The sequence below is a fragment of the Neopelma chrysocephalum genome, unplaced genomic scaffold (genome assembly GCF_003984885.1).
Source record: "Neopelma chrysocephalum unplaced genomic scaffold, ASM398488v2 Primary Assembly neopelma1_335, whole genome shotgun sequence".
Lineage (NCBI taxonomy): Eukaryota > Metazoa > Chordata > Aves > Passeriformes > Pipridae > Neopelma > Neopelma chrysocephalum.
Window position 1 is genome coordinate 481,078 of NW_020897998.1, and position 25,788 is coordinate 506,865.

At 45.5% G+C, this 25,788-nt stretch overlaps 1 protein-coding gene across 10 annotated transcripts in view; it reads left to right on the forward strand.

Annotated features, from left to right (window-relative positions):
• Positions 1–25,788, forward strand: part of AGAP1 (ArfGAP with GTPase domain, ankyrin repeat and PH domain 1) — a 301,541-nt gene that overhangs the window by 211,167 nt on the left and 64,586 nt on the right. For all 10 annotated transcript variants that reach the window (XM_027705461.1, XM_027705463.1, XM_027705467.1 and 7 more), the window contains one exon: positions 11,344–11,505. In XM_027705461.1, the coding sequence (XP_027561262.1) occupies positions 11,344–11,505 (162 nt within the window). The remainder of the gene's footprint in view (positions 1–11,343; positions 11,506–25,788) is intronic.

A 25,788-nucleotide genomic window follows, 5' to 3' on the forward strand; every position in this document is an offset into this window, starting at 1 on the left:
GACATAAGGCAAGCAGGGCAGAGGAATGGTGATAAGTGCTGTGAAAAGGGTTTCAGGACAAGTGGAAATGGCCTCAAGTTGTGCCAGAGGAGGTTTAGATTGGATATTGGGGAAAATTTCTCCACTGAGAGGGTGGTCAGGTGTTGGCAGGGGCTGCCTGGGAGGTGGTGGAGTCCCCATCCCTGGAGGTGTTCCAAAACCTGTGGATGTGGCACCTGGGGATGTGGTCAGGGGTGGCCTTGGCAGTGCTGGGTTCAGGGTTGGACCCAGTGATCTCGGAGGTCTTTCCCAACCAGAATTACTCTGTGAGTAATTTCTGTGCCTTCCTCCTGATCACTGGGGCTGTGGCTGCAGCTCAGAGAACACCAAGCTGGGGATGAGCTGCTGCTCCTCCTGGATGTTGCCCAGCAGAGGAGGGAGGTAAGGAATGGAAGATCTGAAAGCAGTGGTGGATGAGGAGAGGGCACTGAGGAAACTCTGAGGTTTAAACTGGTGATGTTGGTTTAAGGAGGACCTTGGGTCTGTGGGCGTTTCTGCCCAGTTTTGCTGAGGTTTAGCTACTTCTGTATTTATCCAGTGCTGCTGTTGACATCCTGAGCCACATTCTGTGGATTTTGACAGTCCTCCATCTGCGTTTCTTGTTGAAGATCCTCTTCTTTCTGCTCTCCCTCTTCCCCTGATTAAAATACAAGGAATTGTTGCATTCGCAAGTCAGTCCTGTGCTTGTTTCCCAAATGCAAGAAACATGAGTTTACATCCTCAGATAATTGGACATTGGCAACCTGATGCTCATCTTCATGTTGTTCACAGCCTGAAGTGCCAAATGTCTGTCAGTAAATTGTTTCTGTGACTAACTTAACTTTTTCAGTGGAACTATAAAGCTTTGGTGTTTCCCAATGTTTACTTATGGGTGCTTAAATACATATTTTGCATTTAGCTTTGCTTAGGATTTGCACTGAAGTAGGAATGCAAATGGCATGTTCCTTGTGATAGGGGGAAAAAAAGATCATTTCTTTTTTGTGATGTTGATTAATCTGACTTGATTGTCAAGCAATGTTCAGTAAATAAGTGCTTTTTCTGCCTGTAGCTGGGCCTGGTTGTCACACCTGTTATCCCCACTCAGGAGAAAGGAGGGGGAAAAAAACCTCAAAGCAGAGCAATTTACTTTTATTTTTGGAGCATAAACTTTACCTTGACAGGGCAGTGAGGAGAAAAATGTTGTCTTCATCAGCTCTTTTAGCTCATGGCTGGGAGACACTGTCCAAAAGTCAGGACTTCTCAAGTAAGGAAGGTGAAACCCTTAATGTCAGGTTTAATATTGATGGTTGTACCCCTGGACAGGGAAGTTCTTTGTCAGGGAGGCCATCCTGAAATCTCTTTTGTATTTAAAAGAGAGTTTAATCTTTCCAGGGTTTTTATTTTGTATGTTTATAGTTTAAAGTTGCTTTAATCTGAAATGTTTGGGGTAATTGCAAGGAAATAAGTACATGAGCCGGATTCACACAAAATCCTGCAGGAGTTTATGGACTTTGAAAAATAGAGTCATGTTTGGAGAGAGGAATATAAATCAAGAGACTCATTCTCAAGTAAGCATAGAGGAAGGACATAATGCTGCAAGAGCAGAATGTGGCACTTTATGAACTACTCTGATACAAATAATGTGGCTTAAGAATCTCATAAGCCCAGTATTTAGGGACTCTGTAAGGAAGACTTAAAGGAGGGAACAGAGTAAAAAGTGTACTGATTCCCAAATCATTACACTTTTATTTTTTCTAAATATTTTTATCTCAATTTAAATAATCTAAACTTATATAATAATATAAATTCCAAATTTACGTGAAGTTTAGTAGTGTTTTAAACACAATGTTGAGAAAGTACAGAATTAATGTATAACCACCATGGGAGCAGTTCCTGATTTCAGGATTTTTCTTTGTACATCCACACTTTGGAAGTTCAGATAGGTGCTTGTAATAATTGCATTTCTTGTTAAATGTGCACCAGAAGTGCAGTGCTTTGTTCTGCAGGACCTGGATGAAGCGTGTGCAAGAAATGCACGCGATGCTTTTATTTCTTCTCCGGCTCTAATGAAGTTTCTGTTCCAATTAAGAGCAGGGCAGGTGTCTCGTCAGGCACAGCTCTTGGCAGGCTCGGATTCTTTCCAGTCCAGATCACAGAGCGAGGGGTCCAGGGATGTTGTGTATTCCTTACCTATGGAATCCAACACTTCAAAGCTGCTCCACAGTGTCTGCGGTTGAAGGAGTGAAAGGAGCCTCTGTGTTCAATGCGAGCCGCGGCTTGGCCACAACCTGCTGATTGTTGGGGGACAGCTGGAGCGCAGAGACCCGGCCTTCCCCAGGTGGGGCAGCAGCTCCTTTCAAGTCTCCAGGCCCTTCATTTGTCACAGTTGATCTCATCCCTCCATTCAGCCTGGGCTGTGCCACCCACGGGCCGGGTCGATGAGGAGGATCCAGTTTACCAGGGGCTTTTCTGCCGCCTGGGTTTTGTGAGGGCAGAGGGAGGGCCCGGGCTTTTGGGTGTCTGAGCCCTCGGAAGAGCTGGCAGGAGCCACAAAGAGCCTTGATTAAATTGGAAAATTAAAAAGAAAGTTTGGTGATGACATTTATGCCATCTGACACCTATAAAGGGCAGCAAACACAGAGCTTCGTGTTTTAAAGGCTTTACTTTTCGGCTCGAGGTTTCTGCAATAGGAAAAGGTTTGATTTTGCTTTTGATTAAGAGTGTTCTTGGTGTTGCTTCCGTTATTTCTTTTCCCTTCTGACACTGGTGCTCGTGGCACACGTTACCAGGAAAGCCTTAGCTTTTTCCTGCCTAGCATGGTGCAATTAGCAGCCAATTTGCTCTACAGCGATTATTCAGCCTTAATTGGAAAATGTTAATAGTGAAAGTCGCTTGATTTTATTTTTTCTTTTTTTTTTTTTACTCCAAAACACTGATATTAGGGCTTGTCACTGCAGTCTCGTGGACTGACAGTGGAGAGTTTCCTAACCTCTTCTCAATTACTGAGTGGGTTTGATGCTTGAAGTTATCCACAGGTTATACAGACTGAAGGTTAAAGTACAGGAGTAGAGACGAGACGTCTTTCTGGCTCTGAGCATCTCTTTGAAGAGAGTCAGTTCTTCCTCTCTGTCTTACTTTGCCTATCTTGAAACACAAGGTAAATATTTTAGTAGGAAGTGATTCAGTAAGCCATGGGGTCATTATTTTCCAAGTGCCTCGAGACCTCAAGGCTCTATTTCAAAGCACAGTGTTGTTAAATGAGGGGTTTTAATGCAATTAGGAGACAATGCTGAGGGTTAGATCAGGGTGGAGCTGTGCCCCTCTCTGTAATTGAGGTGAATTTATTATGCACGTTGTTTTGTCCAAGGATGTAAAATAGGATTTGTCACACACAGTTGTGTGCCCCTGACCACAGTGCAGCTTGTTCATCCCAGGTGTGTTCTTCTGGTGTGCTCCAGGTGTCTGTTTGCTCACACACCAACTGGTGGCAGTGCAGGGTGACACCAGTAAGAATCACATCCTCTCCACAGAGCTGATGCTGCCCAGTGAAAACCTTCTGCCAGAAGGATTGGAGGTGTGCATTGTGCATCCTTGTAGATCTGTTCAGCAGGAGCATGAAGTGGAGTTTGCCTTGGGATGTGGTGGCATCCTGCAGCATCCCAGGCTTGCATCTCCTTCTGGTTTGTTGTCTTTATGTGTTCAAACAACTTGTCAGGTTTGATCTTTCCACAGGGCACGTTCACATGCAGCACAAAGGAGGGGGATGCAAAGGTGGAACGGGGGATAAGATAAATTAGCAAGCTGTGCCCACTCAGGGAGTGGTTTATGTCATCTCTGCTCCTGACCTAAACCTGCTGTAGGCAAGATGTGCAGAGGAGGGATGAACATCTCATTCCCAGTTCCTGTTCTGAGGTTGCAGATCCTGTAAAACACGGGCTTTGCTTTGCTTGTCACCATCTTGGCAGCACAGGAGGGTCGCTTAGGAATAGAAGTGTCCTCTCCTTGTGTAATTTTCTCCTGGATGCAAGGAGCTTGCTCAATAAGGGGGCTTTGAAAGGGAGTTATCTGGGCATGGTTGCTTCTTTTCTTGCTGGCAGTCCTTCGAGTTCCAGGGAGCAGGATGCTGCTTTTCCAGCACTGTAATGTGTTATTCCTCAGGAGGTAAAATGTGCTTTTGAGGGGTTTTTTTAAACACTACATTGCATTTTTGCTTTCGTGCTTCCTTTGTGATGGCCAAACACTGCGTGTGGGTAGGGAATGAGCTAGAGATAACTTTGTCTTAATGAGGGTCTTACTATCTCCAAAATTATTTTGAAGCCTTCCAGTATCAGTGCCTGACCATCACGAGGCTGACTTTCTCTCCCTGGCCTGTGGGTGATGTCCCTCACTTGTCACCAAGTGATGAGGCTGTGGGGTGGGAGCGCTGCTGTCAGCCCAGACATGCCTCGAGGTGAGGTGCAATGCCAGACCCTCCAAAAGCAGGGAGATCCCTGTTTGGTTTTTTGGGTGTTTTTTATTTGTCAGGAAGGAAGCTTTGTGTTCCCTCTTTAATTGAAATTGCTCTAAGAGGGAAGGAGGCAGCGGCTGGGGCGTTCAGGGGGGCTCTGTGTAGCTGACAGGGCAGCTCTGTGATTTACAGGCTCCAGGCACACGGCTGGGAAGATGGGAGATGCCGAGGAAAGAGAGTGCTCCCGAGGCTCTTTGATCTCCATCCCCTGGTTCTGCTCAGAGCTTCTTTTAATTTGGCTCAGTGCAGCAGGTTATTGAAGCCCTGGGTAGCTCGAGTGTCCAAGCTGAGCTCAGCTCGACGATGGCCGACGCGCCTGATTCCTGCCCAAGGTGTGAGCTCCGTCTGCTTGACAAATACTTGCCTTTTTTGTTGTCCTGGAGGCTGTAATCTCGTGCCACCCCTTCCCCCCCACTCCTGAGTGTTTGTTACATCTGCAGATTTGTGCCAAGCTGCAGCTCTGTCAGGATTTTAGTGTCAGTCCTGCACATCCGTGCCTGGCTCCAGCCCTCCGCAGTCATTGTGCGACTGCAGCATCCCTTTAACTTGGGTTTGAGGCAGAGGAGGAAGATAAAGAACTTGATAGAACATTTATGGTAATAGCTGTAAAGGGAAGCTGTAGAGCAGTGGATTTCACAGCCAGAAAAATCTCAGCTCGGGGAAATGGGTCTGAAATACAACTACAGATGGTTTTCGTCTCTTGCTTCCCCTGTTTAAATAAAAGGATTGCTTTTCTCACCTTTATTTAAAACACATGTGTAGAAGATGAAAGTGTCCAGCTATTTTTTTATTATTCAGTCCACCAGCTACCGACATCTTTGCCTTATTTCATTTCAGCACTAATGGCATAGTGAAAGTTCTGAAACACCCTCTTTGGATCCAGCCTTCCTTGGGTCGCAGCAAAGATTCCTGCTGCAGGCAGAGCTGTTGCTGTTGTTTTCGTCATCAGCACTTTCTTTCTCCTCTTGAACCTGGTGCTATTAATTGTGTTGCTGCTTCTGCTCTTTAATTGATCCCATTCACCGCTCCCGCTTTTGTAACGTCTGACTTCTTGTCACTTCGGCAAATCAAAAACCCAAATTAATCAATCTCCAGCCACTTGAGAATAAGGCCGTGTTGGGGAGCTGGGCTTGACAAAAAAGTCTAATTTCACTTTGAAAGCCTGTTGGAAAATTTTAACAAGAAGATGCAAGAAAAATGTAAACCAGATCAAGCTCGACTTTGGTCTGTTGAGAATAGCGTCACCTGTTGAGTTTGTTTCAAGTTTTTGTAAATAGGTGATTTGACAAAAATATGAAATAAATCAAAAGACACGAAGATAGAAGGGGTCAGAATATCCTTGGTTCCACTGCAGATGGTTACACAGGAGAGAGGGTTGTGTCTGTGTGAGAGAGAATAGGAGCGGTGGGCCAACGACGACGCTCCGCTCTTGGACTTTTGTGTCCCAGCCTTTGTGCTGTGCTATTCCCGTACCTTACATGTTGTCTCTTTTCCTGCTTTTTGCACCCACAGCTCCTTTACCCTGGCCTGGGGTGCTCACACTGGGTTTTTATCCCTTGTATCCTTGGCCTGCTTGGTTCCAGTGCTGGCATCTTCTGCAGCGCTGCTGGGCAGGTGCTGCAGGTGGGGAAGGGGAAATGGCTTCGAGTCACATCTGGGATGGGCTTGGTGCAGATAATTGGGAATTAGGGATGCACATTAGTTGTTATTCTGTGCCAGGGCACGAAGGAAGCACAAGCTGGGTTTGGATGGGGTTTCAGACAGGTGAGGGTTGGGATTGTTCAGCCTGGGGAAGAGGAGGCTCCAGGGAGACCTTAGAGCATCTTCCAGTGCCTAAGGAGGATCCAGGAGAGCCAGAAGGGGACTTTGGATAAGGGCCTGGAGTGACAGCACAAGGAGGAATGGCTTTACACTGCCAGAGGGCAGGGTAAGATGGGAAAGAATTCTTCCCTGTGAGGGTGGGGAGGCCCTGGCACAGGTTGCCCAGAGAAGCTGTGGCTGCCCCATCCCTGGAAGTGTCCCAGGCCAGGTTGGACGGGGCTTGGAGCAACCTGGGCTAGTGAAAAGTGTCCCTGCCCATGGCAGAGTGGAATGAGATGAGCTTTGAGGTCCCTTCCAAACCAAACCATTCTGTGATTCTATGGTGATTCTATGACTTTCTTAATCTTTTCAAATCCAGGACTCTCACAGTGTCCTTAGGGGGCATGAATGGAGTTGTCTTTGAGATCCTCCCTTCTGCCTCTCCTTTCTTGTGCCACAGTTTGTCCTACTTGAAAGGAATTTTTTTTATGGCCACAATTAGAAGGTGGATCTTGGAGAGAGGCAGACATGGGACTTGCTTTCCGGAGTAAAAGCTGCATTGCCTGTTTTGTTTTGCTTTGTAATTTCCAGCAAATGGGAGCTGGATTTGCACAAGCCGAATCTCTGTCTTATCCCAGGTGTCATATGCACTTGTAGAGCAAAATCACCACGTGAACAAGAGGGTGGTGGGGTTCTGTATATCCCATCTCTTCATAGCTTAAGGGCTTTGGTCACAAAGTGTCACTTGTTGCTCCTGGATGTGGAGTGCATATGGATTTCCCATCCCTGGGAGTGTCCAAGGCCATGTTGGATGGGGCTTGGAGCAACCTGGGCTGGTGGAAGGTGTCCCTGCCTATGGCAGGGGGTGGCACTGGATGAGCTTCGAGGTCCTTCCAGCGCAGATGATTCTGTGATTCTGTGGCATGGCTCGTGTCAGCTCTCCCTTACAGCTGAGGGAGTCAGTTTCTGTGTTGGGAAGGAGAGGAGGGCAGGCAAGGGAGGAAGGCTCCCTGGCTACTGGGAGAGGGCATGGGCCTTTCTAGCTCTCTCTTGTAGGTCACAGGCAGCAGCAGATGTGGGCTGAAACACGAGGATGCTCTGCTTTGGAGGAGGAGATGTTTTTCAGGGAGGTGTTATTGCACATCACAGTTGCAGAACCGAGGATGTGCCGGTCAGGACAACCCCAGCTCCGTGGCAAGGGGAGAGTTTTGTCCTTAATGTCGTATAATAGAGCTCTGCACCCTGCAAATGATGACCATCATCAAGGGAAGCTGTGCCCGTACAGTCCATCAAAAGCCTCAGAGCTAATGATGGGCTGGGCAGATAATCGGGGGAGAGTTAATTGTAAGGTTCGATATGGCATCTTGTCAGCAGAGATAAGTTGTCACGTTTTCCACTTGAGCTGAAACTAAATGATTGTAAAATAAGTTATGAGTGTCCTTGGGCCTGTCTGCCAGAATGATGGCTAAGAATACATTCCTGGCCCATCAGTCTCAAGCAGCCCGCTTGATATTTATGCGAGCTGAATGTTATTTTATTCCCCCTCTAGTCATGCTTGTCAGCCTCCCGAGTGAAAAGTGAAACTGCTGCTTTGACTCATACTTCAAGTATTGAAGCTCGGAGAGGCTGCAGATTGTTATTATTATTACTAGTATTATATATTTTTTCGGGTGTGTGTTGAACATTGATGCCCGATTGGGAAGAACTAATGGCTGACATTGAACGTGCGGGATGGCTGGAAAACAGCCCATCCCAGCCCAGTGAAACGCAGCTTATGAGTTCCAGTGCCTCTGTCAAAGCTGGTTGAGATGGGGAGTAATGAGGCGCTTGCTTTTTTAATTTGCCATGCCTTTTCCTTGCCTTTTTTTTTTTCCCCTTCTTTCCCCCCCCCCCATATTTAATAGTGCCGGCAGTGGCCGTCTGTTCTCAGGCGTGGTAATTGATACCAAATAAAATGCATTATTTGTATTCAGTCAGGAGGATGAAATTGCATTCAGCGGGCTGAAGCCTGAACTCATTTACAGTTTCCCGAAGCCCGGGCTTTCAGGAGCCCTCTTTTCAATTTGAAGAATACCTTGTCAGGCCAGAGAAGGAGTGGGAAACGGGAGAGCGCAGCGTGTGAGCCCCAGCGCCTTTTGATTGCTCATATTTTAAACCAGGGGAATGTTAAATAACTCCCATCTTCAGAGGGTGGTCTGGGAAGCCGGGGATCCGGGGCAGGGAGGCACCAGCAATGTGGGCTCGGCACCATTTGGGAGCGACTGGATGAGAGGGAGGGAGAGTGCCGGGCTCTCACTTCGGAGCCGTTTGACCCCAGGATGGCAGGTTGTTACCTGGAGAGGGCTGGGGGTGAGGAGGATTCACCAGGGGAGGTCACTCCTTCAGCTCTGCGATGCCACCCGTCAGATGTATGGCCCTGGCTCCTCAGGGCTCACGGGCAGGTTTTGTTGGGGTAATTTATGGGCTCGGAGTCAGACGGAGCCATGGACCGACCGTCACCTCTTTAAACAGAATGTGTTCTGTGGGTTTGCATCAGCTTTGTGGTTTCTTCAGGATTTTATGGGTCCAGGGCATCGTGGTTGATGCTGCAGGTGATGAACACAGATGGGTTTAATTCTTTCTAAAGTGAAAAATGAGAATGGGGGGGGGGAAGTGAAGCATTTTAAATCATAGAATCACAGAATGACCTGGGTTGGAAGGGACCTTAAAGGTCAACTTGTTCCCCACCCCCTGCCATGGGCAGGGACACCTTCCACTAGCCCAGGTTGCTCCAAGCCCCGTCCAACCTGGCCTTGGACACTTCCAGGGATGGGGCAGCCACAGCTTCTCTGGGCAACCTGTGCCAGGGCCTCAGCACCAATGAAGACATCAATTAGCACTGGTCCCAGTCCGGGTGCCCAAGGACAGCACTGATCACTGACAGCCATCAGGACCCTGAGAAACTGGGTTAGATGTGAGCAAACCTTCCTGGCTGCTGTGCTCTGCTATCTCTCTGGGATATGTAGGGATTTTCTGGATTTTCACAAGCAGATGGAAATCAGTGAGATGCCTTTTGGTGCCACAGCCAGGTCTTGACTCAACGCAGGAATTTTCACATCATTGCTGCAAAGAAGGGGGTTTTGTGAGGGGGGGTTTTCTCCTCCTTTTTAAGTATCAACATAGGAAACCTCAGAATCAAACTGGAGGTCAATATTTAGGATAGAAGTAACACCCAGTTGCATCCATGGTCATGCTGGCATCCTCTTCTGCATCAACTCTTCTTTCAGTGTCAGGGAGCCAAAGGGATCCGTGTCCCCTTGGCCAGGAGTATATGGAGCACTGTTGTGGGTTCTCATCAGGGTTTGCATTGGCATGGAGGCAGCAAACCCTCCAGGAGAGCCACTGTCACCATTTATGGGTCAAATCCTTACAATCTCCTGTACAGATATACAGTAAATACATTCCCATGATTCCCTTTTGGGGTTAAATACCTGAGGACTGTTTTCAGTCTGGTGGATGTAGGGAAAAGAATAAATATCCTTAATAAAAGGATTAATGTTTGATTTGGTCTCTCTTGCCAGGCAATTAGCTACATAATTTATCCCCCACTAATAACTTACAGCACAACTGTGCTTGGGGGGTAATTAGTAAATAAACTTTATTATGAGAGAGAAAAAAAAATCCAAACAAGTTGTTTTTTATGAAATAGGCAGCTATGTGGGAGTTTAATTGTAAAAAACAAAACAAAACAAAACAAAAAAAACCCAAAAGCTGCTTTTTAAATAATCTTTGTCTTGATATTTTTCTGACATATTAATTAATCTTAAGTGAAATGCTGATACTGCACATAAGCTTTATATTAAGGGTTTTTGTTCTTTTCCATGTGTCCATGATACTGAAACCAATCATCAAGTATTTAACCCCAAAAGGCAATCATGGGAGTGTATTTACTGAATATCTGTATAGGAGATTTTAAGAATTTGACCTATACAGTACTTAAACAAGGTTCTGAAAATGGCTTCACTTTCCCTAATAGCAAACACTTTCCTTAAAGTGTAGGTTTTATGTGAAGTTTTATAATTAAAATCACAACCAGACCAGTAATTAAACAAAAATCATGTTACCAACCCTGAGGGAAAATCCTGGATTAAGGTTGCTTGAGTATTTACTGTGTGAAAGGACCCAGTTGGAGAAATTTCAAGTACATCTAAATTTCCTGAATTTGAGTTAAATTTGGCTGTTTGTTTCGTGATTGAAAACAAAAACTACTCAAAGAGAAGCTGTTGGTGTATGACCAACCATTCCATGGGCCAGGGGAAGAGACTGTGGGTCTCTGCTCATGAGAGGGGGGTGTCATCTACCTTTAATTTTGATTTGGTTAAGTGAACTAATGGGTGGGCGAGGGGAGAAAATGACTCTCATTAGGTCTTAAAATGGTTGGATGTTGGGCCACCAGAGCTAACACAGCAGGAAACTGCACACACTGAAGATGGGCTTGTTTTCTTTGCTTGGCAGCAGGTAGGAGTGACCCTTTCTGGCAGTTGTCACCTGTACCAGGTGCATGTTGGTCACCTTGCTTGCCCACCTTTATTGCCATCACCTCCTTCTCGGTGTGTCTGACACTGGTGACAGTGGGTACATCCAGAGGGTGTTGGGGCACCTCTGGTCCGTTATGTATTAAAATGTTCAGGTGTTACAGGAGTTGATTTGAGGATCAGGAAGATGTTTGTGAGGAAGAGCAATTGGGAGGAATAAAGAGCTTTCCCGTTGTTTTTGTGCATTCCAGCTGGGCTCCTTCAAAAATCCATACCGAGTCCTGCTGATGGAGCAGGGCTTGAACCAGCACTTCAGCCACGTTGCTTTTCTGTACCGTTCTGAGCAAATAATGGATGTTGTTGGGAGCCTTTGGAAGCCACCGAGCTCAAGACCAGAGCTGCTGACAGACAGGAGGGGGTCATACCTTGGATGGTAGCGATCATTCATTTGAATTACACGGTGGTTTTAGTTCCCTCTCCTTGTCTTCCCCCACCCCACTGCAGATACGGGCCTAGGAGACTCTGTGTGTTCCAGCCCCAGCATATCCAGCACGACGAGCCCCAAGCTGGACCCCCCCCCTTCCCCTCACGCCAACAGAAAGAAGCACCGGAGGAAGAAAAGCACAAGCAACTTCAAAGCTGACGGGATCTCGGGCACAGCTGAGGGTAAGTCTGCTCCACTCTGAGAACACCATGGCAAGGGCTGTTGGTCACTCAGCTCCACTTCCAGGAGGGAAAGGGAATGGTGCTGCAGTGGAGAAATTAAAGACGGAGCTTTGAATGGTGGGGCTGAATCATCTGAGGCATCACGATGGTGAATTCAACGTGTTTGGAAAGGGCTTTTCTAATAAATAAGAGTCCCCAAGTTAAAGTGGAGCATCATTAGGTATAAAGGTAAGGAAGAGGCAAACCTGGAGGGTTAACAAGGAAGAAAAACTCAGGTTTGCTCCGTAGATCGCGTTAGAACTTGTGTATTTTTTCAGTATTATTAAATCCTGTGTTATCACATCTCCTAAGGCACATCCTGAGCTCTAGAATCACCAACACTTCTGATGCCTCTTATTGTTTGAATATTCAGCTGCTCATGGAAGGCTTGTGTTATTTGAGGATAAAAGGGAAAAGGGGAGAGTTTAAATGTTTGGGTTCTTTTTTTTTCAGAGCCAGAAAGCAAAAGGCAAAAAGAACTTCTTTTTTTTCCCTTAGTTTAGCTTACTGTTTCCAATGTGAACACTGCTCTAGCTGTTCAATGCCCTTCTGAAGGGGTAACAATGTGTACAGGAGCCAGGTATGATATAAAACATGCTTGTAGCTTTAGAAAAGAAGAAAAGAAACATGCCAGGATTCAACCAAAAGAGCTCCAGAAAAAAAAGGACGAACAAGGGTAGTTGGAAGGCTCAGAAACTGGGGAGTCAACACATAAGGAGAGATGAAAAACGGAGACAATGGAATAACATTGTGGGAAAAGGGGAGTGTTGAGTAAGAAAAAGATGTGGTTGTAAGCATGGGAGAGTAAAAAACAGCTAATTCAGTATCAAAGAGGGCTGGAACAAGTTCTGAAAAAAAGATGACAATTGCAGACAGCTGAAGAGACATTAAAAATAGATGTGATAATAGTATACAACTGAGAAGGGGCATGTTAACTACTACTTAGTCATCCTTATTTTCCATTTATTTAATTTCTCAATTGCACTTCTCTCACATCCGGAATTTATTTCCCCAGCTATCTATACAAATCCTTTTTTTAAAAAGCCATCAGCTTTTTTTTCATAACAGCCCCTGTTGTGTTCTCTTTCCAGTCATTTAACTATCTTTGCTGTTAGTTTCCCCCTAGTTTATGGCCTGAAGCCAAATTTTAGTTCAACCTTTCATTTTTAATTTGCCTTTTTTTTTTTTAAGCAAGCCCTTTTACACCACTTATTTTCATACCTCAATGGCAAGTTACAGAGGGGATTTTTCAGAGCAAACACCATTGGTCCAAGACTATTTTGTTGAAGTCAATGTGAATCAAGACCAGCTGGATATCAAGAGCCTTTGAAACCTCTTTCTGAGTAGTTAATGGGTGTATGTTTTCTTTCTCCTGGGGAGATTATTTTCACAAGTCACTGGAGCTGGAGCCTGTGTGGTCCTGGGCTGTGGGGGGGGTCTGCAGTTGTGAATCTTGTCCCTGATGTCCCTGTTCTGATTGGAGTGGGCAGTACATCCCTCATCCTCCTCTCTTTGCCCTTCCTCTTCTCCTTGTCTTCCAGCATCACACCATGTTAGTCTGAAATCCTTTTGCAATAACTCAACAAAATGGTCCCCTCTCATGTGAGTGGGATAAATGTGCTTCCAGAGGGGCTGACAGGCAGCAACTCAGGCAGACATGGGGAGCCTGAAAAGTGGTAGAACCATTTAGGTTGGAAAAGCCTCTAATCGTTCCCCCAGCTCTGCCAAGTCACTAAACCATGTCCCCAGATGTCACATCTGCAGGTCTTTTAAATCCCTCCAGGGATGGGGACTCCACCTTTCCAGTGGTGACCACCCTTTCCAGGGAGAAATTCCTCCTGATGTCCAATCTAACCCCCCAGCACAGCCTGAGGCCGTTCCCTCTCCTCCTGTCCCTTGTTCCCTGGGAGCAGAGCCCGACCCCCCCCGGCTCCCCCCTCCTGTCAGGGGGTTGCAGAGCCAGAAGGTCCCCCCTGAGCCTCCTTTTCTCCAGGCTGAGCCCCCCCAGCTCCCTCAGCTGCTCCTGCTGCTCCAGCCCCTTCCCAGCTCTGTTCCCTTCCCTGGATGTGCTCCAGCAGCGAGTGCCAGCACTTGCTTGTCCAGTCTCTGTAGCTTTGCATGAGCCCATCAGCTTCCTCTGACCTGCCTCCTCTCACGTGTCTTCTGAGATGAGCTCTCTGGTGTTTGGGGCCTGCAGTTGTGTCTGGGGTGGGCTGCAGTGGTTGGGAAGTTCTTTATTTTTGTGACACCTCCTTTCAAACCCAGCCCAGTGAAAAGCAGCGGTTTGGCCACAGGAACACGCGGTGTTCTGGGCATCCTTCAGCACACAGCTCATCTTCCTGGTCCTTGAGTGCTCAGCAAGGCTGGGAGGAGGTGGCTGACAGCGAGGCCAGTCTGTCAGCGGGGGCTGAGGGAGGAGGCAATGAGCCGTGCTCCAGCTCCTGTCCTTTCAGGAGAAGGGCATCTCACAGAGAGTGATGGGGGCTGTGGATTCCCAGTAAGTACGTTCTGGCAAGACTCACAAAGCCTGGGAGTTGCTCTTTCCAAACCCTGGCATGTGGACACGCAGCCTTTGTGTTTTCAAGCCAAAATCACAGAGCCACTGAGGTGGGAAAAACCCTCTAAGATCCTCGAGTCCACTGTTAGCCCAGCCCTGCCAAGGCCATCACTGACCCCTACCCTGGGAAGGTACATTTGGTGTGTTTCTGGTTGTCCAGGCACTGTTCATATCCCTGAGCTTGCTGTGGTGTTGTGTGATGGGAATAACTGCAGTCCTGGGACAAGCTGTGTCCCAAGCCAGTCTGCTGCTGGTGAGGCATGTCCCACGTGGTTCAGGCTGTTGTGGGTTTTTCTCCAAGTAGTTGAATGGAGCTGTGTCAGGGGGGATTTAGGCTGGATCTCAGGGAAAGGTTCTTCCCCCAGAGGGTGGTTGGCACTGCCCAGGCTCCCCAGGGTTTGGTCACAGCCCCAAGGCTGCCAGAGCTCCAGGAGGGTTTGGACAACACCCTCAGGGACAGGGTGGGATTGTTGGGGTGTCCTGGGCAGGGCCAGGAGTTGGACTGGATGGTCCTTGTGGGTCCCTTCCAGCTCAGGATGTTCTGTGATTTTCACATCTGTCTTGTACTTCAAAGCAGTTTTCAGTTCAGTAGTTCAGCCTTTCCTCAGGAAAAGGCTTATTTCCTTGTTCCCCAGCGTGCAGCTACAAATCTGTCCAGTGACCTAAAAGATTCCCTTTTGGATTTTTCTTCCCCCACACTTGCCATGAGCATAGATTTAAACCCTCAAGGAGGTTCTGAAGAGCACAAATCCAAATTAAGCAGTCAAAGATGTTCTGGGAGATGCACGTTTTGCCTTGGTGACTTTGATCAAGTGCTTGAGATGCAGCAGGTGACTTGCTGAAAATGGGCTACAGGAGCCCGTGGTGATAATCGTGGGAGATCCATCTCTTCCCTCCTTCTGGAAATGCTGAGCTCGGCACGCCGAGGAGGAGGATCCTCCTGCAGTGGCTGTTCTCAGGCAGGTACAATGGATCAGAGTTAAGTGATGGGGGTAATTCTAGATTTCATGTCGCCTTCCTTTGGCTCCGGGCACGTTTCAAGTGTCAGCTTTCAAACAGGAATTCTGGGTTCCTTCATTTTTGTCTGTACCAAAGCTGAGGTGTTCAATGGGGTTTAAATCTGGTCTTCAGCAAACTCGAGCATTTTTACTGCACTTTGCAGTCTTTTTTTCTCCTCCTTGAACGTGCCTGCTTTGATCATTGACCTCTGCCCAAGTATTCAGATATCACGATGATGGACACTGAGCTCAGGGTGATTCACCAATTCCAAGGACTGATGCTCATCCCTTTTATGCCCTTCCATAAAGGTCATGCTGATTCTTCTTTCTCCACACTATCTGCACATGCACAGCCCTCTCTTTCTGGGATGGATTCTTTCATCTCACTTGGTTTGTCTTTCTGCAGGTTTTCTTAGACAATGGTCACAGCAACAAAAATACTAAAGCAACTGTGCTGCAGTTGGATGAAAATTAAGATTCAGTTCCTATATTGGAAAATCAGATTCTTGTGAAATTTTTTTTCCAGCGCAGTGAAACCCAGGGAGAAGTTTTTTAGTTCTCTGTACAGAACTTGTCACTGAAAAAAAGTCCCTCGGTGTTTTTGAGGGTAACAGCAGGAATGCTTACATTAGGCAAGGTGCCAGCAACCAGCAGGTTTTTTTCCCACCATGCTGCCTAAACTTGCTCGGAGCAGGATTAGACAGTGCTGTGTTTCAAAGAGGAATAGCTGCTCAGAGCCTGATCTGTTTTGGTACCCTTGTGCTGCTGCAGTTACTGGAACAGCCAGTGATAATAGGAAAGATTTTCAGCTTGAAAACAAGTAGAAAAATTGAAAAGCTTTCTTGGAAATGCTCTTCACAGAAAGACCTTTCCCAGTGTTTATTTTTCTTACTCTTATTAGTTTTAAAGCTTCATAGCTAAGCCAGCTTGAACCTGCCTTCCCTCCATCCATCACTGAGATTTTAGGAGCTATGGAAAGCCCAAGGTGTGTCTGTCTTTTGATGTTGGGATCATCTGTGCCCTGCAAGCCTTCCATTGACTAAGGGCTCTGGCCCGTGGGGCCAGTGTTGCTGTGGGGCCAGCCTGGCCACATCCAGGTGGATGGGAACATCCCCTCCTTCCCTTAGGGAGACCACAGAATCCCAGAGTGGTTTGGGCTGGGAGGGACCTTAAAGCTCATCTTGTTCCACGGGCAGGGACACCTTTCACCAGCCCAGGTTGCTCCAACCTGGCCTTGGACACTTCCAGGGATCCAGGGGCAACCACAGCTTCTCTGGGCAACCTGTGCCAGGGCCTCTCCACCCTCCCAGGGAGGGATTTCTGTCCTCTCTCAGCATCGTGGGCAGAACACCCCAGCTCCCTGTTCCCGCGCACGCAGGTGGAGCTGGGAGGCAGGGCTTGGTGGCAGAGCAGTAAATATCATCAGCAACTTTCCAAACTCTGTGTTTACTCTGAAATCCATGTTCTTCTTCATCACTTGTTTCTAGAAAAAGAACTTTTGAAGGACCTTCTATGTTTCTTTTAAGAACTGTTTTCTTAACACAGAAGTGTTTTTCTCTGCCCCTTGTGAAGTATTTGCCTTTCCTGGTGCTTTGCTGCTCTGTGCAGTCTCTCCCCAACTCCAGGTTTACACTCTTTCAGCTAAGGATGAACCCCAGTTTACTGAGAAATCCTATTTTTTTTGTATTTTCCTGGGGTGAACTGGTAAGGGTATTTAAAACCTCTTGTTCTTCACACCCGTGTTTTGTAAGGCTGAAGCTGTTCCACTGTTCCCAGTCTCAGGGAGCCCTGAAGATGAGCTCTGATTAAGGGTGAAATTAGAATATGTTAGTTTGTTTTCTGTGGGTGGAAGAACGGGGTTTAGTCACGTCTCATTTTAGCAATAAGCAAAAGCATCCCTGCTTTCATCTGGTTTGTCACTGTGTCCCTTCCAGCCCTCCCAAAACCAGAAGGACAAAGTGAATTAGAAAATGCAGTTAGTTCTCTCTGTAACAGAGAAATTTGGCAATTTTAAATGAATGAATCAAGGCACTATAACTGATCACTGAAATGCAGCATGGAAAAGCCTCTGTGCATTTTCCCTGCAGCCTCTCAGCTTTCCTGAGCATCCTGGTGATTTACCTGCTGCCATTGTATCCTGAAGTGATTTAAACATTCTCAGCTCTGTGCACGGTCTCCCCCCCACAATTTTAACATACATTTCCTCAGGTGCAGTTTAGTAAGTGCTGTGGCCAGGCTGAACTAAAAAAACTCCATTTCTCTAAGCATGTGTTAGAAAAAAAGGGATAATTGGGATTTTTGGAAATTTAATGGAAACACTTCAAAGAGCAAAAGTATTTTGGGAGAGGAAAGTCTTCCTTTGACAGATGGACTTGACATTGTTAATGTTGATACTTATTTATAATAAGCTGAATTAAGCACCGTGATGAAGGAGGAGATTTTTACTTGCTGCTCTTATTATATATATTTAATTTTTTTGGCTTTTTATGGTCTGTCAGAAGCCTCCTGACATTGTCAGAGGACAGCATGTTCACAAACCTTTCCAGCACAAAAAGTCTCCCAGCATTGTCACACCCTTTTCTCTGCAAGGAAGATGCGAAATGTAATATCTTGACCTGCAGCAAGGGCAAAACTACTCAGCTTTTAAAGAGTTTGTAACCTTGGGAATCGAATCTATTGCATGTCAGGATCCTTGTGTGCATTGTGTTGCTTGAAGTTATGCCCAGAACTGAGCTGCCACCAAAACTTCCTCAAATAAAAGCTGTTTCCAGTCCTTTGGAGGATAATTAAGTGTAGGCTGTGGTGGTAAAGGCAAACAGGTGCTGCCCATGTAGGAGCACCACAAAAATTATCCCTGGTGATCTTGTCATTCCAGTTATTTTAGCTAGTCCTTGTAAATCAGCTGTCAATAATTACAGCCTGCCATGTAGTGGTGTTGGGGTACAGCAGGAACACAAAGTCTGGAGATGAGCCAGGAGGGGAAAATTATATCCCTGCCCATTTGTTTTGCAGTTGTACTCTCCTTAAATTGGTAAGAGAGATCTTAAGCTTTTCCCCTCTAAAAAAATTAAATACATAATTTATATTAAATACATAAATTCATATTAAATATATAAAATTAAAACCCCCAAATGCAGACCCATGTCATACAGAAGAGGAGTATATTCCTATATTTCTGTGCGTGTTGGGATGGATGGTTTAGTGAGAACAGGTTGTGTTTCCATTTCTGGTCTCTTTACGTGTCTGAATTTGTAGAAAGTAAATGTTCCATAGTTTTAAAAAATATTCAGTGTTTCAAGTGAGACTGATACAAAACTAGCATTTAGAGTGGAACGTTGAATGAAGAAAAGCAGCATTTATTTGGAGCTGGAGGGTTGGCAGGATAAGCAGAATACTTGGGGTTGAGGGTTTTTTAGTGGGTTTGTGATTCATTTAGGGTTACTGCTGAATTCTCTTCACATGGATTTGGTCGTGTCACTCTTATAGTCTTGCTGTGCATGAAACACATTTTGCTAAATTTCATACTGGACACAAAAAAACCTTAACTGACTAAACCCAGAGTTTAACGAGCTTGCTTTTAGTGAGATTTTGGGAGTGTGGTTTGATAAGTACGCTCTGACTTTGTGGATATCTTGGGAGAGTTATAAGCCTTCCCTGATCTAGCTGTAGCTGCTTTTAGGTAAAAATTTCTTTAAAAAGAAAAAAAAAAAGGACAAAACAAAACACGTGTTAGGGTTTAGTTGGCATTAAAAATGAGCAAAATACTTTGCTGTATTTTTTTCTGTCTGCAAAAGAACTTAAAAAACCCCAACCAACAATATGTGCCTGTATTTGTTGTCTGTAATACCAGATGCTTGTTTGAGGGAGGTTATCACCTATTCCCTGTCAAAACACTCTTTGGCTGTAATTCCACTCATCATCTGTGGCTCCGTTCGCTGCCTCGTAGGAGAGTCAGTCCTGGCCGATGGCTCTGAGAAACAGGAGGGCAGAAATTAATAAAATGCAGCCCCAATCTTCAGAGCCTGACTTTCAACCAAGGCACAAAGGTTACTGGTTGGGAATCCTTCAGCCTCGGCCGGCACAGCCTGCCCGACATGAAAGGGCCGGGGCTGAAAGACACTTTATGTTGATGCTGAGGAGTGAAAGACAAGGGAGGTGAAGCTCATCTATTGTTTTAACCTACTTCATTGCAGGCTAAACAAGTTGAAAGATCCCTTCTTCCCTTTAAGAGCTCTCGTAGCTCAGGGTCGGGAGAGGCTGCGGGTCCCGCCTACCTGGTTGAAAGGAGAAGTGTCGCAGTGGTGGTCAGCAGGAAGGGGGTTCTGGGAAGGAACAGTCCCAGGATTGTGCACACCAGCACATCTGGAGAGTGACAGCAAGAGAACGCTTCTTTTTTTCTGCATTTCCCTAAAAATGAGCCCCGCTCTTAGTGCGCTGAGCACTGTGACCTCAGAGGGTACACTGTGCATCCCTGGTGCCAGTGCTGTGCTGGGATTTGGCCTCATTTTTTGGAGAAGAAAGAAGTTTTAAGTAGCTTTGTAATTGAATGAAAACAAGTGACACCTTAGCACTTTACTGGCTTCAGGTGATTAGTGTCCTTGGCAGTGTGTTGTCAGCCTGAGACAGAGACCTTGGTTATGGAAAAGGTTCCACAAGATGATGTTTACAAAGTAGCAAGAAGTAAAATATTAAATAATTAAGTTATTTTAAAATTTCTTAGAAATTAAATGTCGTAAAATATTAATCCTACTGGAAAAGTTAGTTCTGTTTTGTTGCTGGAATAAGGATGTCTAATCTAGAAGCTCCGTTTTTCCAGAGCGTAAGACCATGTAATTTCCTTCTGAATGTGTATACCCAAGTTAAGATGAAATGAAAATGAGATGGTTGTGGATTATAAAGCTGTAGTCAATGAAAATACTAAAGTAAGGTCGTTGTGTTCAGTATAACTTTGTCCTCCTGGCCACCACATCCCTGACCTCGTGAGGCAAAGTGTCACAGTTCAGATCAACAAGCTGCTTTGGTGCAGAAGGAAGACTTAGTTTTTGAGGGGTGCCTGTGCACTTGGACTCATCAGCTCAGAGGGCCAGTGGGAAGCAGCTTCCTTTAAAGAGTGGAAGTCCTAAGTAATTGCCTTCAGAAGCCCTGATTGTGGAGGTTTGCCATGGGTAGCTCAAACCTGGAATTCAAGGGGGAGTGTGTCAGTAGGTCTGATCTACCCCGGGGTTATGAACATGCTCTTGGCTGAAAAGAACTCACAATCAAGAGGTGCACACACACACTCTGCATTCTGCCATTGCAAACAGATGGTTCTGCTCCCTTTTAATGCTGATGGGATTATTTTGCAGCTCTCTTAGACTTTCAGATTTAATAATAATCTATAGATCAAGAATTATTTTTGATCAAGAACATTTTTCCCCTTTTCATTTTGAGTCTTTGTCAGAATGTTTGTGGTGCCTTTCAGAAAGCAGTTCCAAACAGAACTGAGGAGGTAATGATACATATGAACAATTGTACTAAATACATTGCTGAATAGGCATATATTGGCTTTAAACTGAAAGAATAAGTTCAGAAAGGATATTAGGAAGGAATTCTTCCCTGTGACAGGGGTGGCACAGGTTGCCCAGTGGAGCTGTGGCTGCCCCATCCCTGCAAGTGTCCAAGGCCAGGCTGGACAGGGCTTGGAGCAACCTGGGCTGGTGGAAGGTGTCCCTGCCCATGGCAGGGGGTGGGATGGGATGAGCTTTGAGGTCCCTTCCAACCCAACCCATTTGTTGATGATGATTCCGTGCTGCCAAATTCAGTGAGCAGGTCCTCGGTGTGTTCCCGTCTCAGTCCCTGCAGATCCACGGGCGGTGGGTGAGTTTTCAGCATTGAGTTTGCTGCGTGTTTGTTTTGTACCCTGTGCTTTCATCTCCTGTTTTCTGTCCCTCCACCTTTCTCCTTACAGACCAGTTACTTGTGATGGATGTTATGCATCGTACGTAGTGTGCGACTGCAGGAAGCAGTAGGTAAAAAGAAAACTTGAGCAGGCCTCATCATTGACATTTTCCACCGCTTCCCCCCTCTCCAAAAAAGGGGAAAAAATTAATAGAGGTTTCTTTTGTGAGCGTGAGCTGGAGAAAATTGGCCATTTGTCTGTGAGGTAATAGGCTTTGGGATAATATGAAAATCTATCAAATGATTAAATTCAATGACATTAAATCACAATTCATGAAAGGAGAATACTGCACAGTTTAATTCTATTTAATTTTTGAGGGGTGGGGGGAAGAAGCCCTTAAAAAAAAAATTGTTTGAGTTTCTCTTAAGCTGATTTCTCTGTGCTCCTTCTTAAAAGTGCCTTTCTAGTTGCCACACAGTGATGTGATCATTATCTGTCACCTCGTCGCCTTGCTGCCTCAACACGCAGTAAAATACAAAAAAAAAAGGGAGGGGGGGGGAAAGGAAGACCAGAGGAGCTTGTGAAGTATGACTTCCTATCCCAAGACTCATTGCCTGCGATTCGTACCGCTTGACAGTAATGATCTTATTACAGTACTCTGGACCTTGAAGAGATTTCATGAGGAGAGCGGGAGGACGAGCCTCCGTGTAATCAAGTGGCGCTGAATATTCCACGCGGTTTTGATCACACACTGATTGGGCACAGTTTTAGCCCATCTTCTAGTCAATTATGCATGGCCCCTCGTGCTCCTGTGATAGTCAGAAACATTGATGGCTGTTGTCTGGGGGGGCTGGCAGCCAGCCAGGGGTTTGAAGTGCAGTCATTCCGGGAGAAGTGCTTTTTAGTTGGAATTGATTACCTTTCTTTGGGTTTTTGCTTAATGGCAAAACTGTATTGGAGAGGGCTTCAGGTGAAAAATGGCCGTATTAGCCATTTAGAGGAGCTGAACTCCTAGTCAATTTTTAGCTTTCCCCTGTTTCCATCTAATTTATATTTAATGATGTACCGTTTGATAATATTTAAGATATTTCATTTCCAGTTGCTGCTGAGCACACATGTTGAGCACATGTCAGATGACAGCGGATCAGCATTCAGGTTTTAGGAATTAATCCAGTTTAACCTTCAGGCTGCCAGAACGTGTCTTTTTTGGCACCTGTGCCAGGAAGCATTGGGTTTGTCTGCAGGTGGTACAACCCTGACGTTCCCAGGCAGAGCCAGGGCTGTCGTCATCCCGTAATGAGGATAAATCCGGGTGCTTTTACAGAAGCAAAGGGTCGGGAGCTGGGTCCTTCCTTCAGATTCTCTTGTCTCAGAGGCTGATTAGGCTGCTGTTAATTTCTCCCCTATAAAAATGTCCCGTCTTCCTTCATTCAGATCCCTTCAAATGAAAATAAAATCATTAAAACCGTTCGTATTGAACTCCAAGCACCAGATAAGGAAATACTTAATTGTCAGTTATGCTTCTTGTTCTGGTCTCTCACATTTGAATATCCTACAGTATCTAATTTTTGGATGCATGTGCAGTTTAAGGAGATGGGAGCAGGACTTTTTAGTAGGCTGAAGTACAACATTGTATTATCCCTGCATCAAATGAAGAGCTGATGCTTGGAATGTGCTGTGACAGGCGGTGAAAAGATGCAGTGAAAATATTCTGGTGTCACCCCAAGTTGGTTTTTTTTCCACTAATCAGTATTATTTTTCTCCTCCTACCTGAAATCTTTGCAGTCCTGTAGGCTGTCAACCTTTTCTGAAGGTGTTTCTGCCACTAAATGCGTCCCTCATGGTACTGCCCCTCTTCTACTGCTTCCCTTTTATTTGGATTTTGGGTGGGTTTTTTTCCCCTAAAATCAATCCTATGCTGGCCAGTCCTACCTCTTAAAAAGCAGCTTTTAATTTTTTTTTTAATTCTTTCTTTAAGATCAGTTCTCACCTCCCACATAGGGGCCAGACCAGAATTAAGAGCAAAACAGAAGTAGTCTTGGTGGGTTTTTTTCTCTCTGAAACAGAGCTTTTGGGTTTTCTTCCAGTCATTTCGAGTTCAGCTACTGTCTGAAATGCCACATCCTAGTTTGGGGGGACTTACATGTATTTTGTAGTAATGTTTTACTACTTCTAGGCAGCCCACGAGAGCTGTGGGAATGTTTTTTCCCCTACTTTGTGAGAGAAGCTCCTCTGGGTGTGTGTCTGTGCTCGATCACTGTGCCAGGTGCTCCTCAGCCTCCTGCTGCCCACACTGACAGGGGAGTTCTTGAGCCTGGGGTGCCTTGGTGCATCTTTGGGAGGTCTTGAACCAAACCTTTAGTGCCCAAGTCTAAACCAGAAGGTCCATGGGCAGCTCTGGATTTTCCATATTTGACTCCATGAAGAAGGTAAAGGCCTTGGAAAGGAAAACTTTTAAGGGGGGGGAGGGAAATTTCTCCATTTTTGGCTCTGTTGAGTTTCTCTGAGTGTGAACTCTGTTGTTTGAGGCTGCTATCAACACTGCCTCTGGGAATATGTGCTTTTCCCAAAGGATTCTTTATCTAAGAGCTGGAAGCAGACAGTGATGGAACAGATTCCTTGGTAGCAGATGATACCTTACAAGTATCTCCTTTTTAGCAGCGCGGCTTCTGCAGTGACATCACCAGCTCCTGGGAGACTCAATAAATCACAGCAAATCTCCCACTTGAACGGGGTGCTGCAATGTGGGAAACATCTGTGTGCTTTTTAAAAAAAAAATCCTGTTTGTTAGAACCTGATTCTCCCCGGGAGGCTGCAGGGGTTCCCCCAGGGGAGGTGGTGTGGCCCCCGTGTCGTTCTCGCTGGGGTTTCCAGGCCCCCACGGCATTGACTTGACTTTGACTTCCTTCCCCCGTGCTTTGAATCCGTCTTTTCAATCTGGGCAGGACGAGCTGCAGTTTGTGGTGATGGATTACAAAGAGTGTTTCTGCCTCTGCTTCATTTGACAAGGAATTGGCAGCTCCCTCCAAGACAGTTTCAGCTCCCTCTTATTTCTCCTTTGCCAAGCTCCTCCTTTTGGGTCTTCAGTGGCTGTGTGCTCAGTGTGCAGTTGTCTTGCAGGCTAGAATTTCAAGGGAAAAAAGGACTTTTTAGTATTTAAACCCTCATTTGAAAATTGTCAGTGATGGGGACAGGTTTGTGATAATAATAAAAGCCGGGGCTTTTCAGCCAAGGTGACACTTGGTAAACGAAACACCAAAGGGATTCAGCCAATTTCCAGACAACCTGCATGCTTTAACCATCATATTTGTACAGAAAAGTACAGTTCAGCATTTACTTAACCTGAAAATTGGAAGCAGTCCTGTGGCATTGGGCTCAATATCAGCATTGTCATACACATAACCACTTTTTGGTTGGGTGCTGCCCATCGGTGGGCTGGGAGTGGTCAGATAGAAAGAACTTCTTGGCTTTTTTTTAGAGTAACAAACTCAGATTTTATGGTGAGACGTGGTGTTTATCACAGGAATGGTGTAGCAGTCTGAGCTTGGAAAGGTGGATGTAGTGGAGGAAATCTGCCAGTACTTACCCAGTAACTAATAGGTGGATTTTTGCTCTTCAGTGATGATTTAGAAAGATTTCTGCGGTCTGTGGAGGTGTCTCTCACCCACTAGTGTTAATTAAACTATGTTTCTTTTAGAGTCATGGAATGGTTAGGATTGGAAGGGACCTTAAAGATCATCTAGCTTTGGATGATGTTTGTTTCAGGGAAACGCTGACATTCCAGTTATTACTAGGAAAGTATTTTGAATATGAAGTTTTCCAAGGTATTTTCCATTTCCAGTGACTCATTCCCTTGGACTCACAGTGCATCCTTGCCATACTTCATCTGCTGTGGCACAGAAACATGGGGGGTCTTTCTAACACAGTTTTACCCAGCTGGAAGGATCAGCCACAACCAGTAAGATGAGCTGGGAGGTTTTACACGCTGACTTTCCTATTCTGACTTCAGCAAGTTCCTGGCTCCAGGGTGTGAAGGGGAAATACTCTGCATGTGGACATGTCAGCATCGTGTGTGATCTGATGCAGCCTCACAAGGGGTGTGGTCTGTGCCCTGTAGCATGAGATGGTCTTTAAAGTCCTTTCCTACCCAAACCTTTCTGTGACTGTATGAAATAACAAATGTACATTTTCATCCTCAAACTAAACGCTCATCAGTGACAGATAGTCCCCATTCAGAGAGCTTTAAAAGATCACCAAGGATTCCTGAAGAATTATTTTCAGAAAATCCCCACTTGCCAGGCAACATACCTGAGTTCCATAGAATACTTAAGAGGCCTCGGTGTTTAATTAAATTAGAACAAACCTAATTGTAATAAATCATAGATTAATATGTGCCTAATGTTTTTAATAAGGAGGTAAAATGTAAGTTAATACTCACCAGGTTACATAAAGACTCTGGTGTGAAGATCCAGAGTGATTATAAGGAGAATGTGAAAATTGATTAATTTTTAGTGATTTGTCTTCTATAATCTTTATCTCTCAGTGTCTCTGTATACAATTAGATACCAGTTTGTTGAGGCAAAACTCGTTACTAATTAGGTCACCATTTCTTATATTTAACCTTTGGATCCCAGATGTGAAGTGAGGAGGTGAGCTTTGGTAACAGATTGTTAGTGTCCCATGGATGTACTGGAATGGTGGGGAGCTTTTCCACTGTGGAAAAGGAGACCTGGGCTTCAACTTATGGTGTGATCTTAGGCACTGTTTTATTTTATTTTATTTTATTTTATTTTATTTTATTTTATTTTATT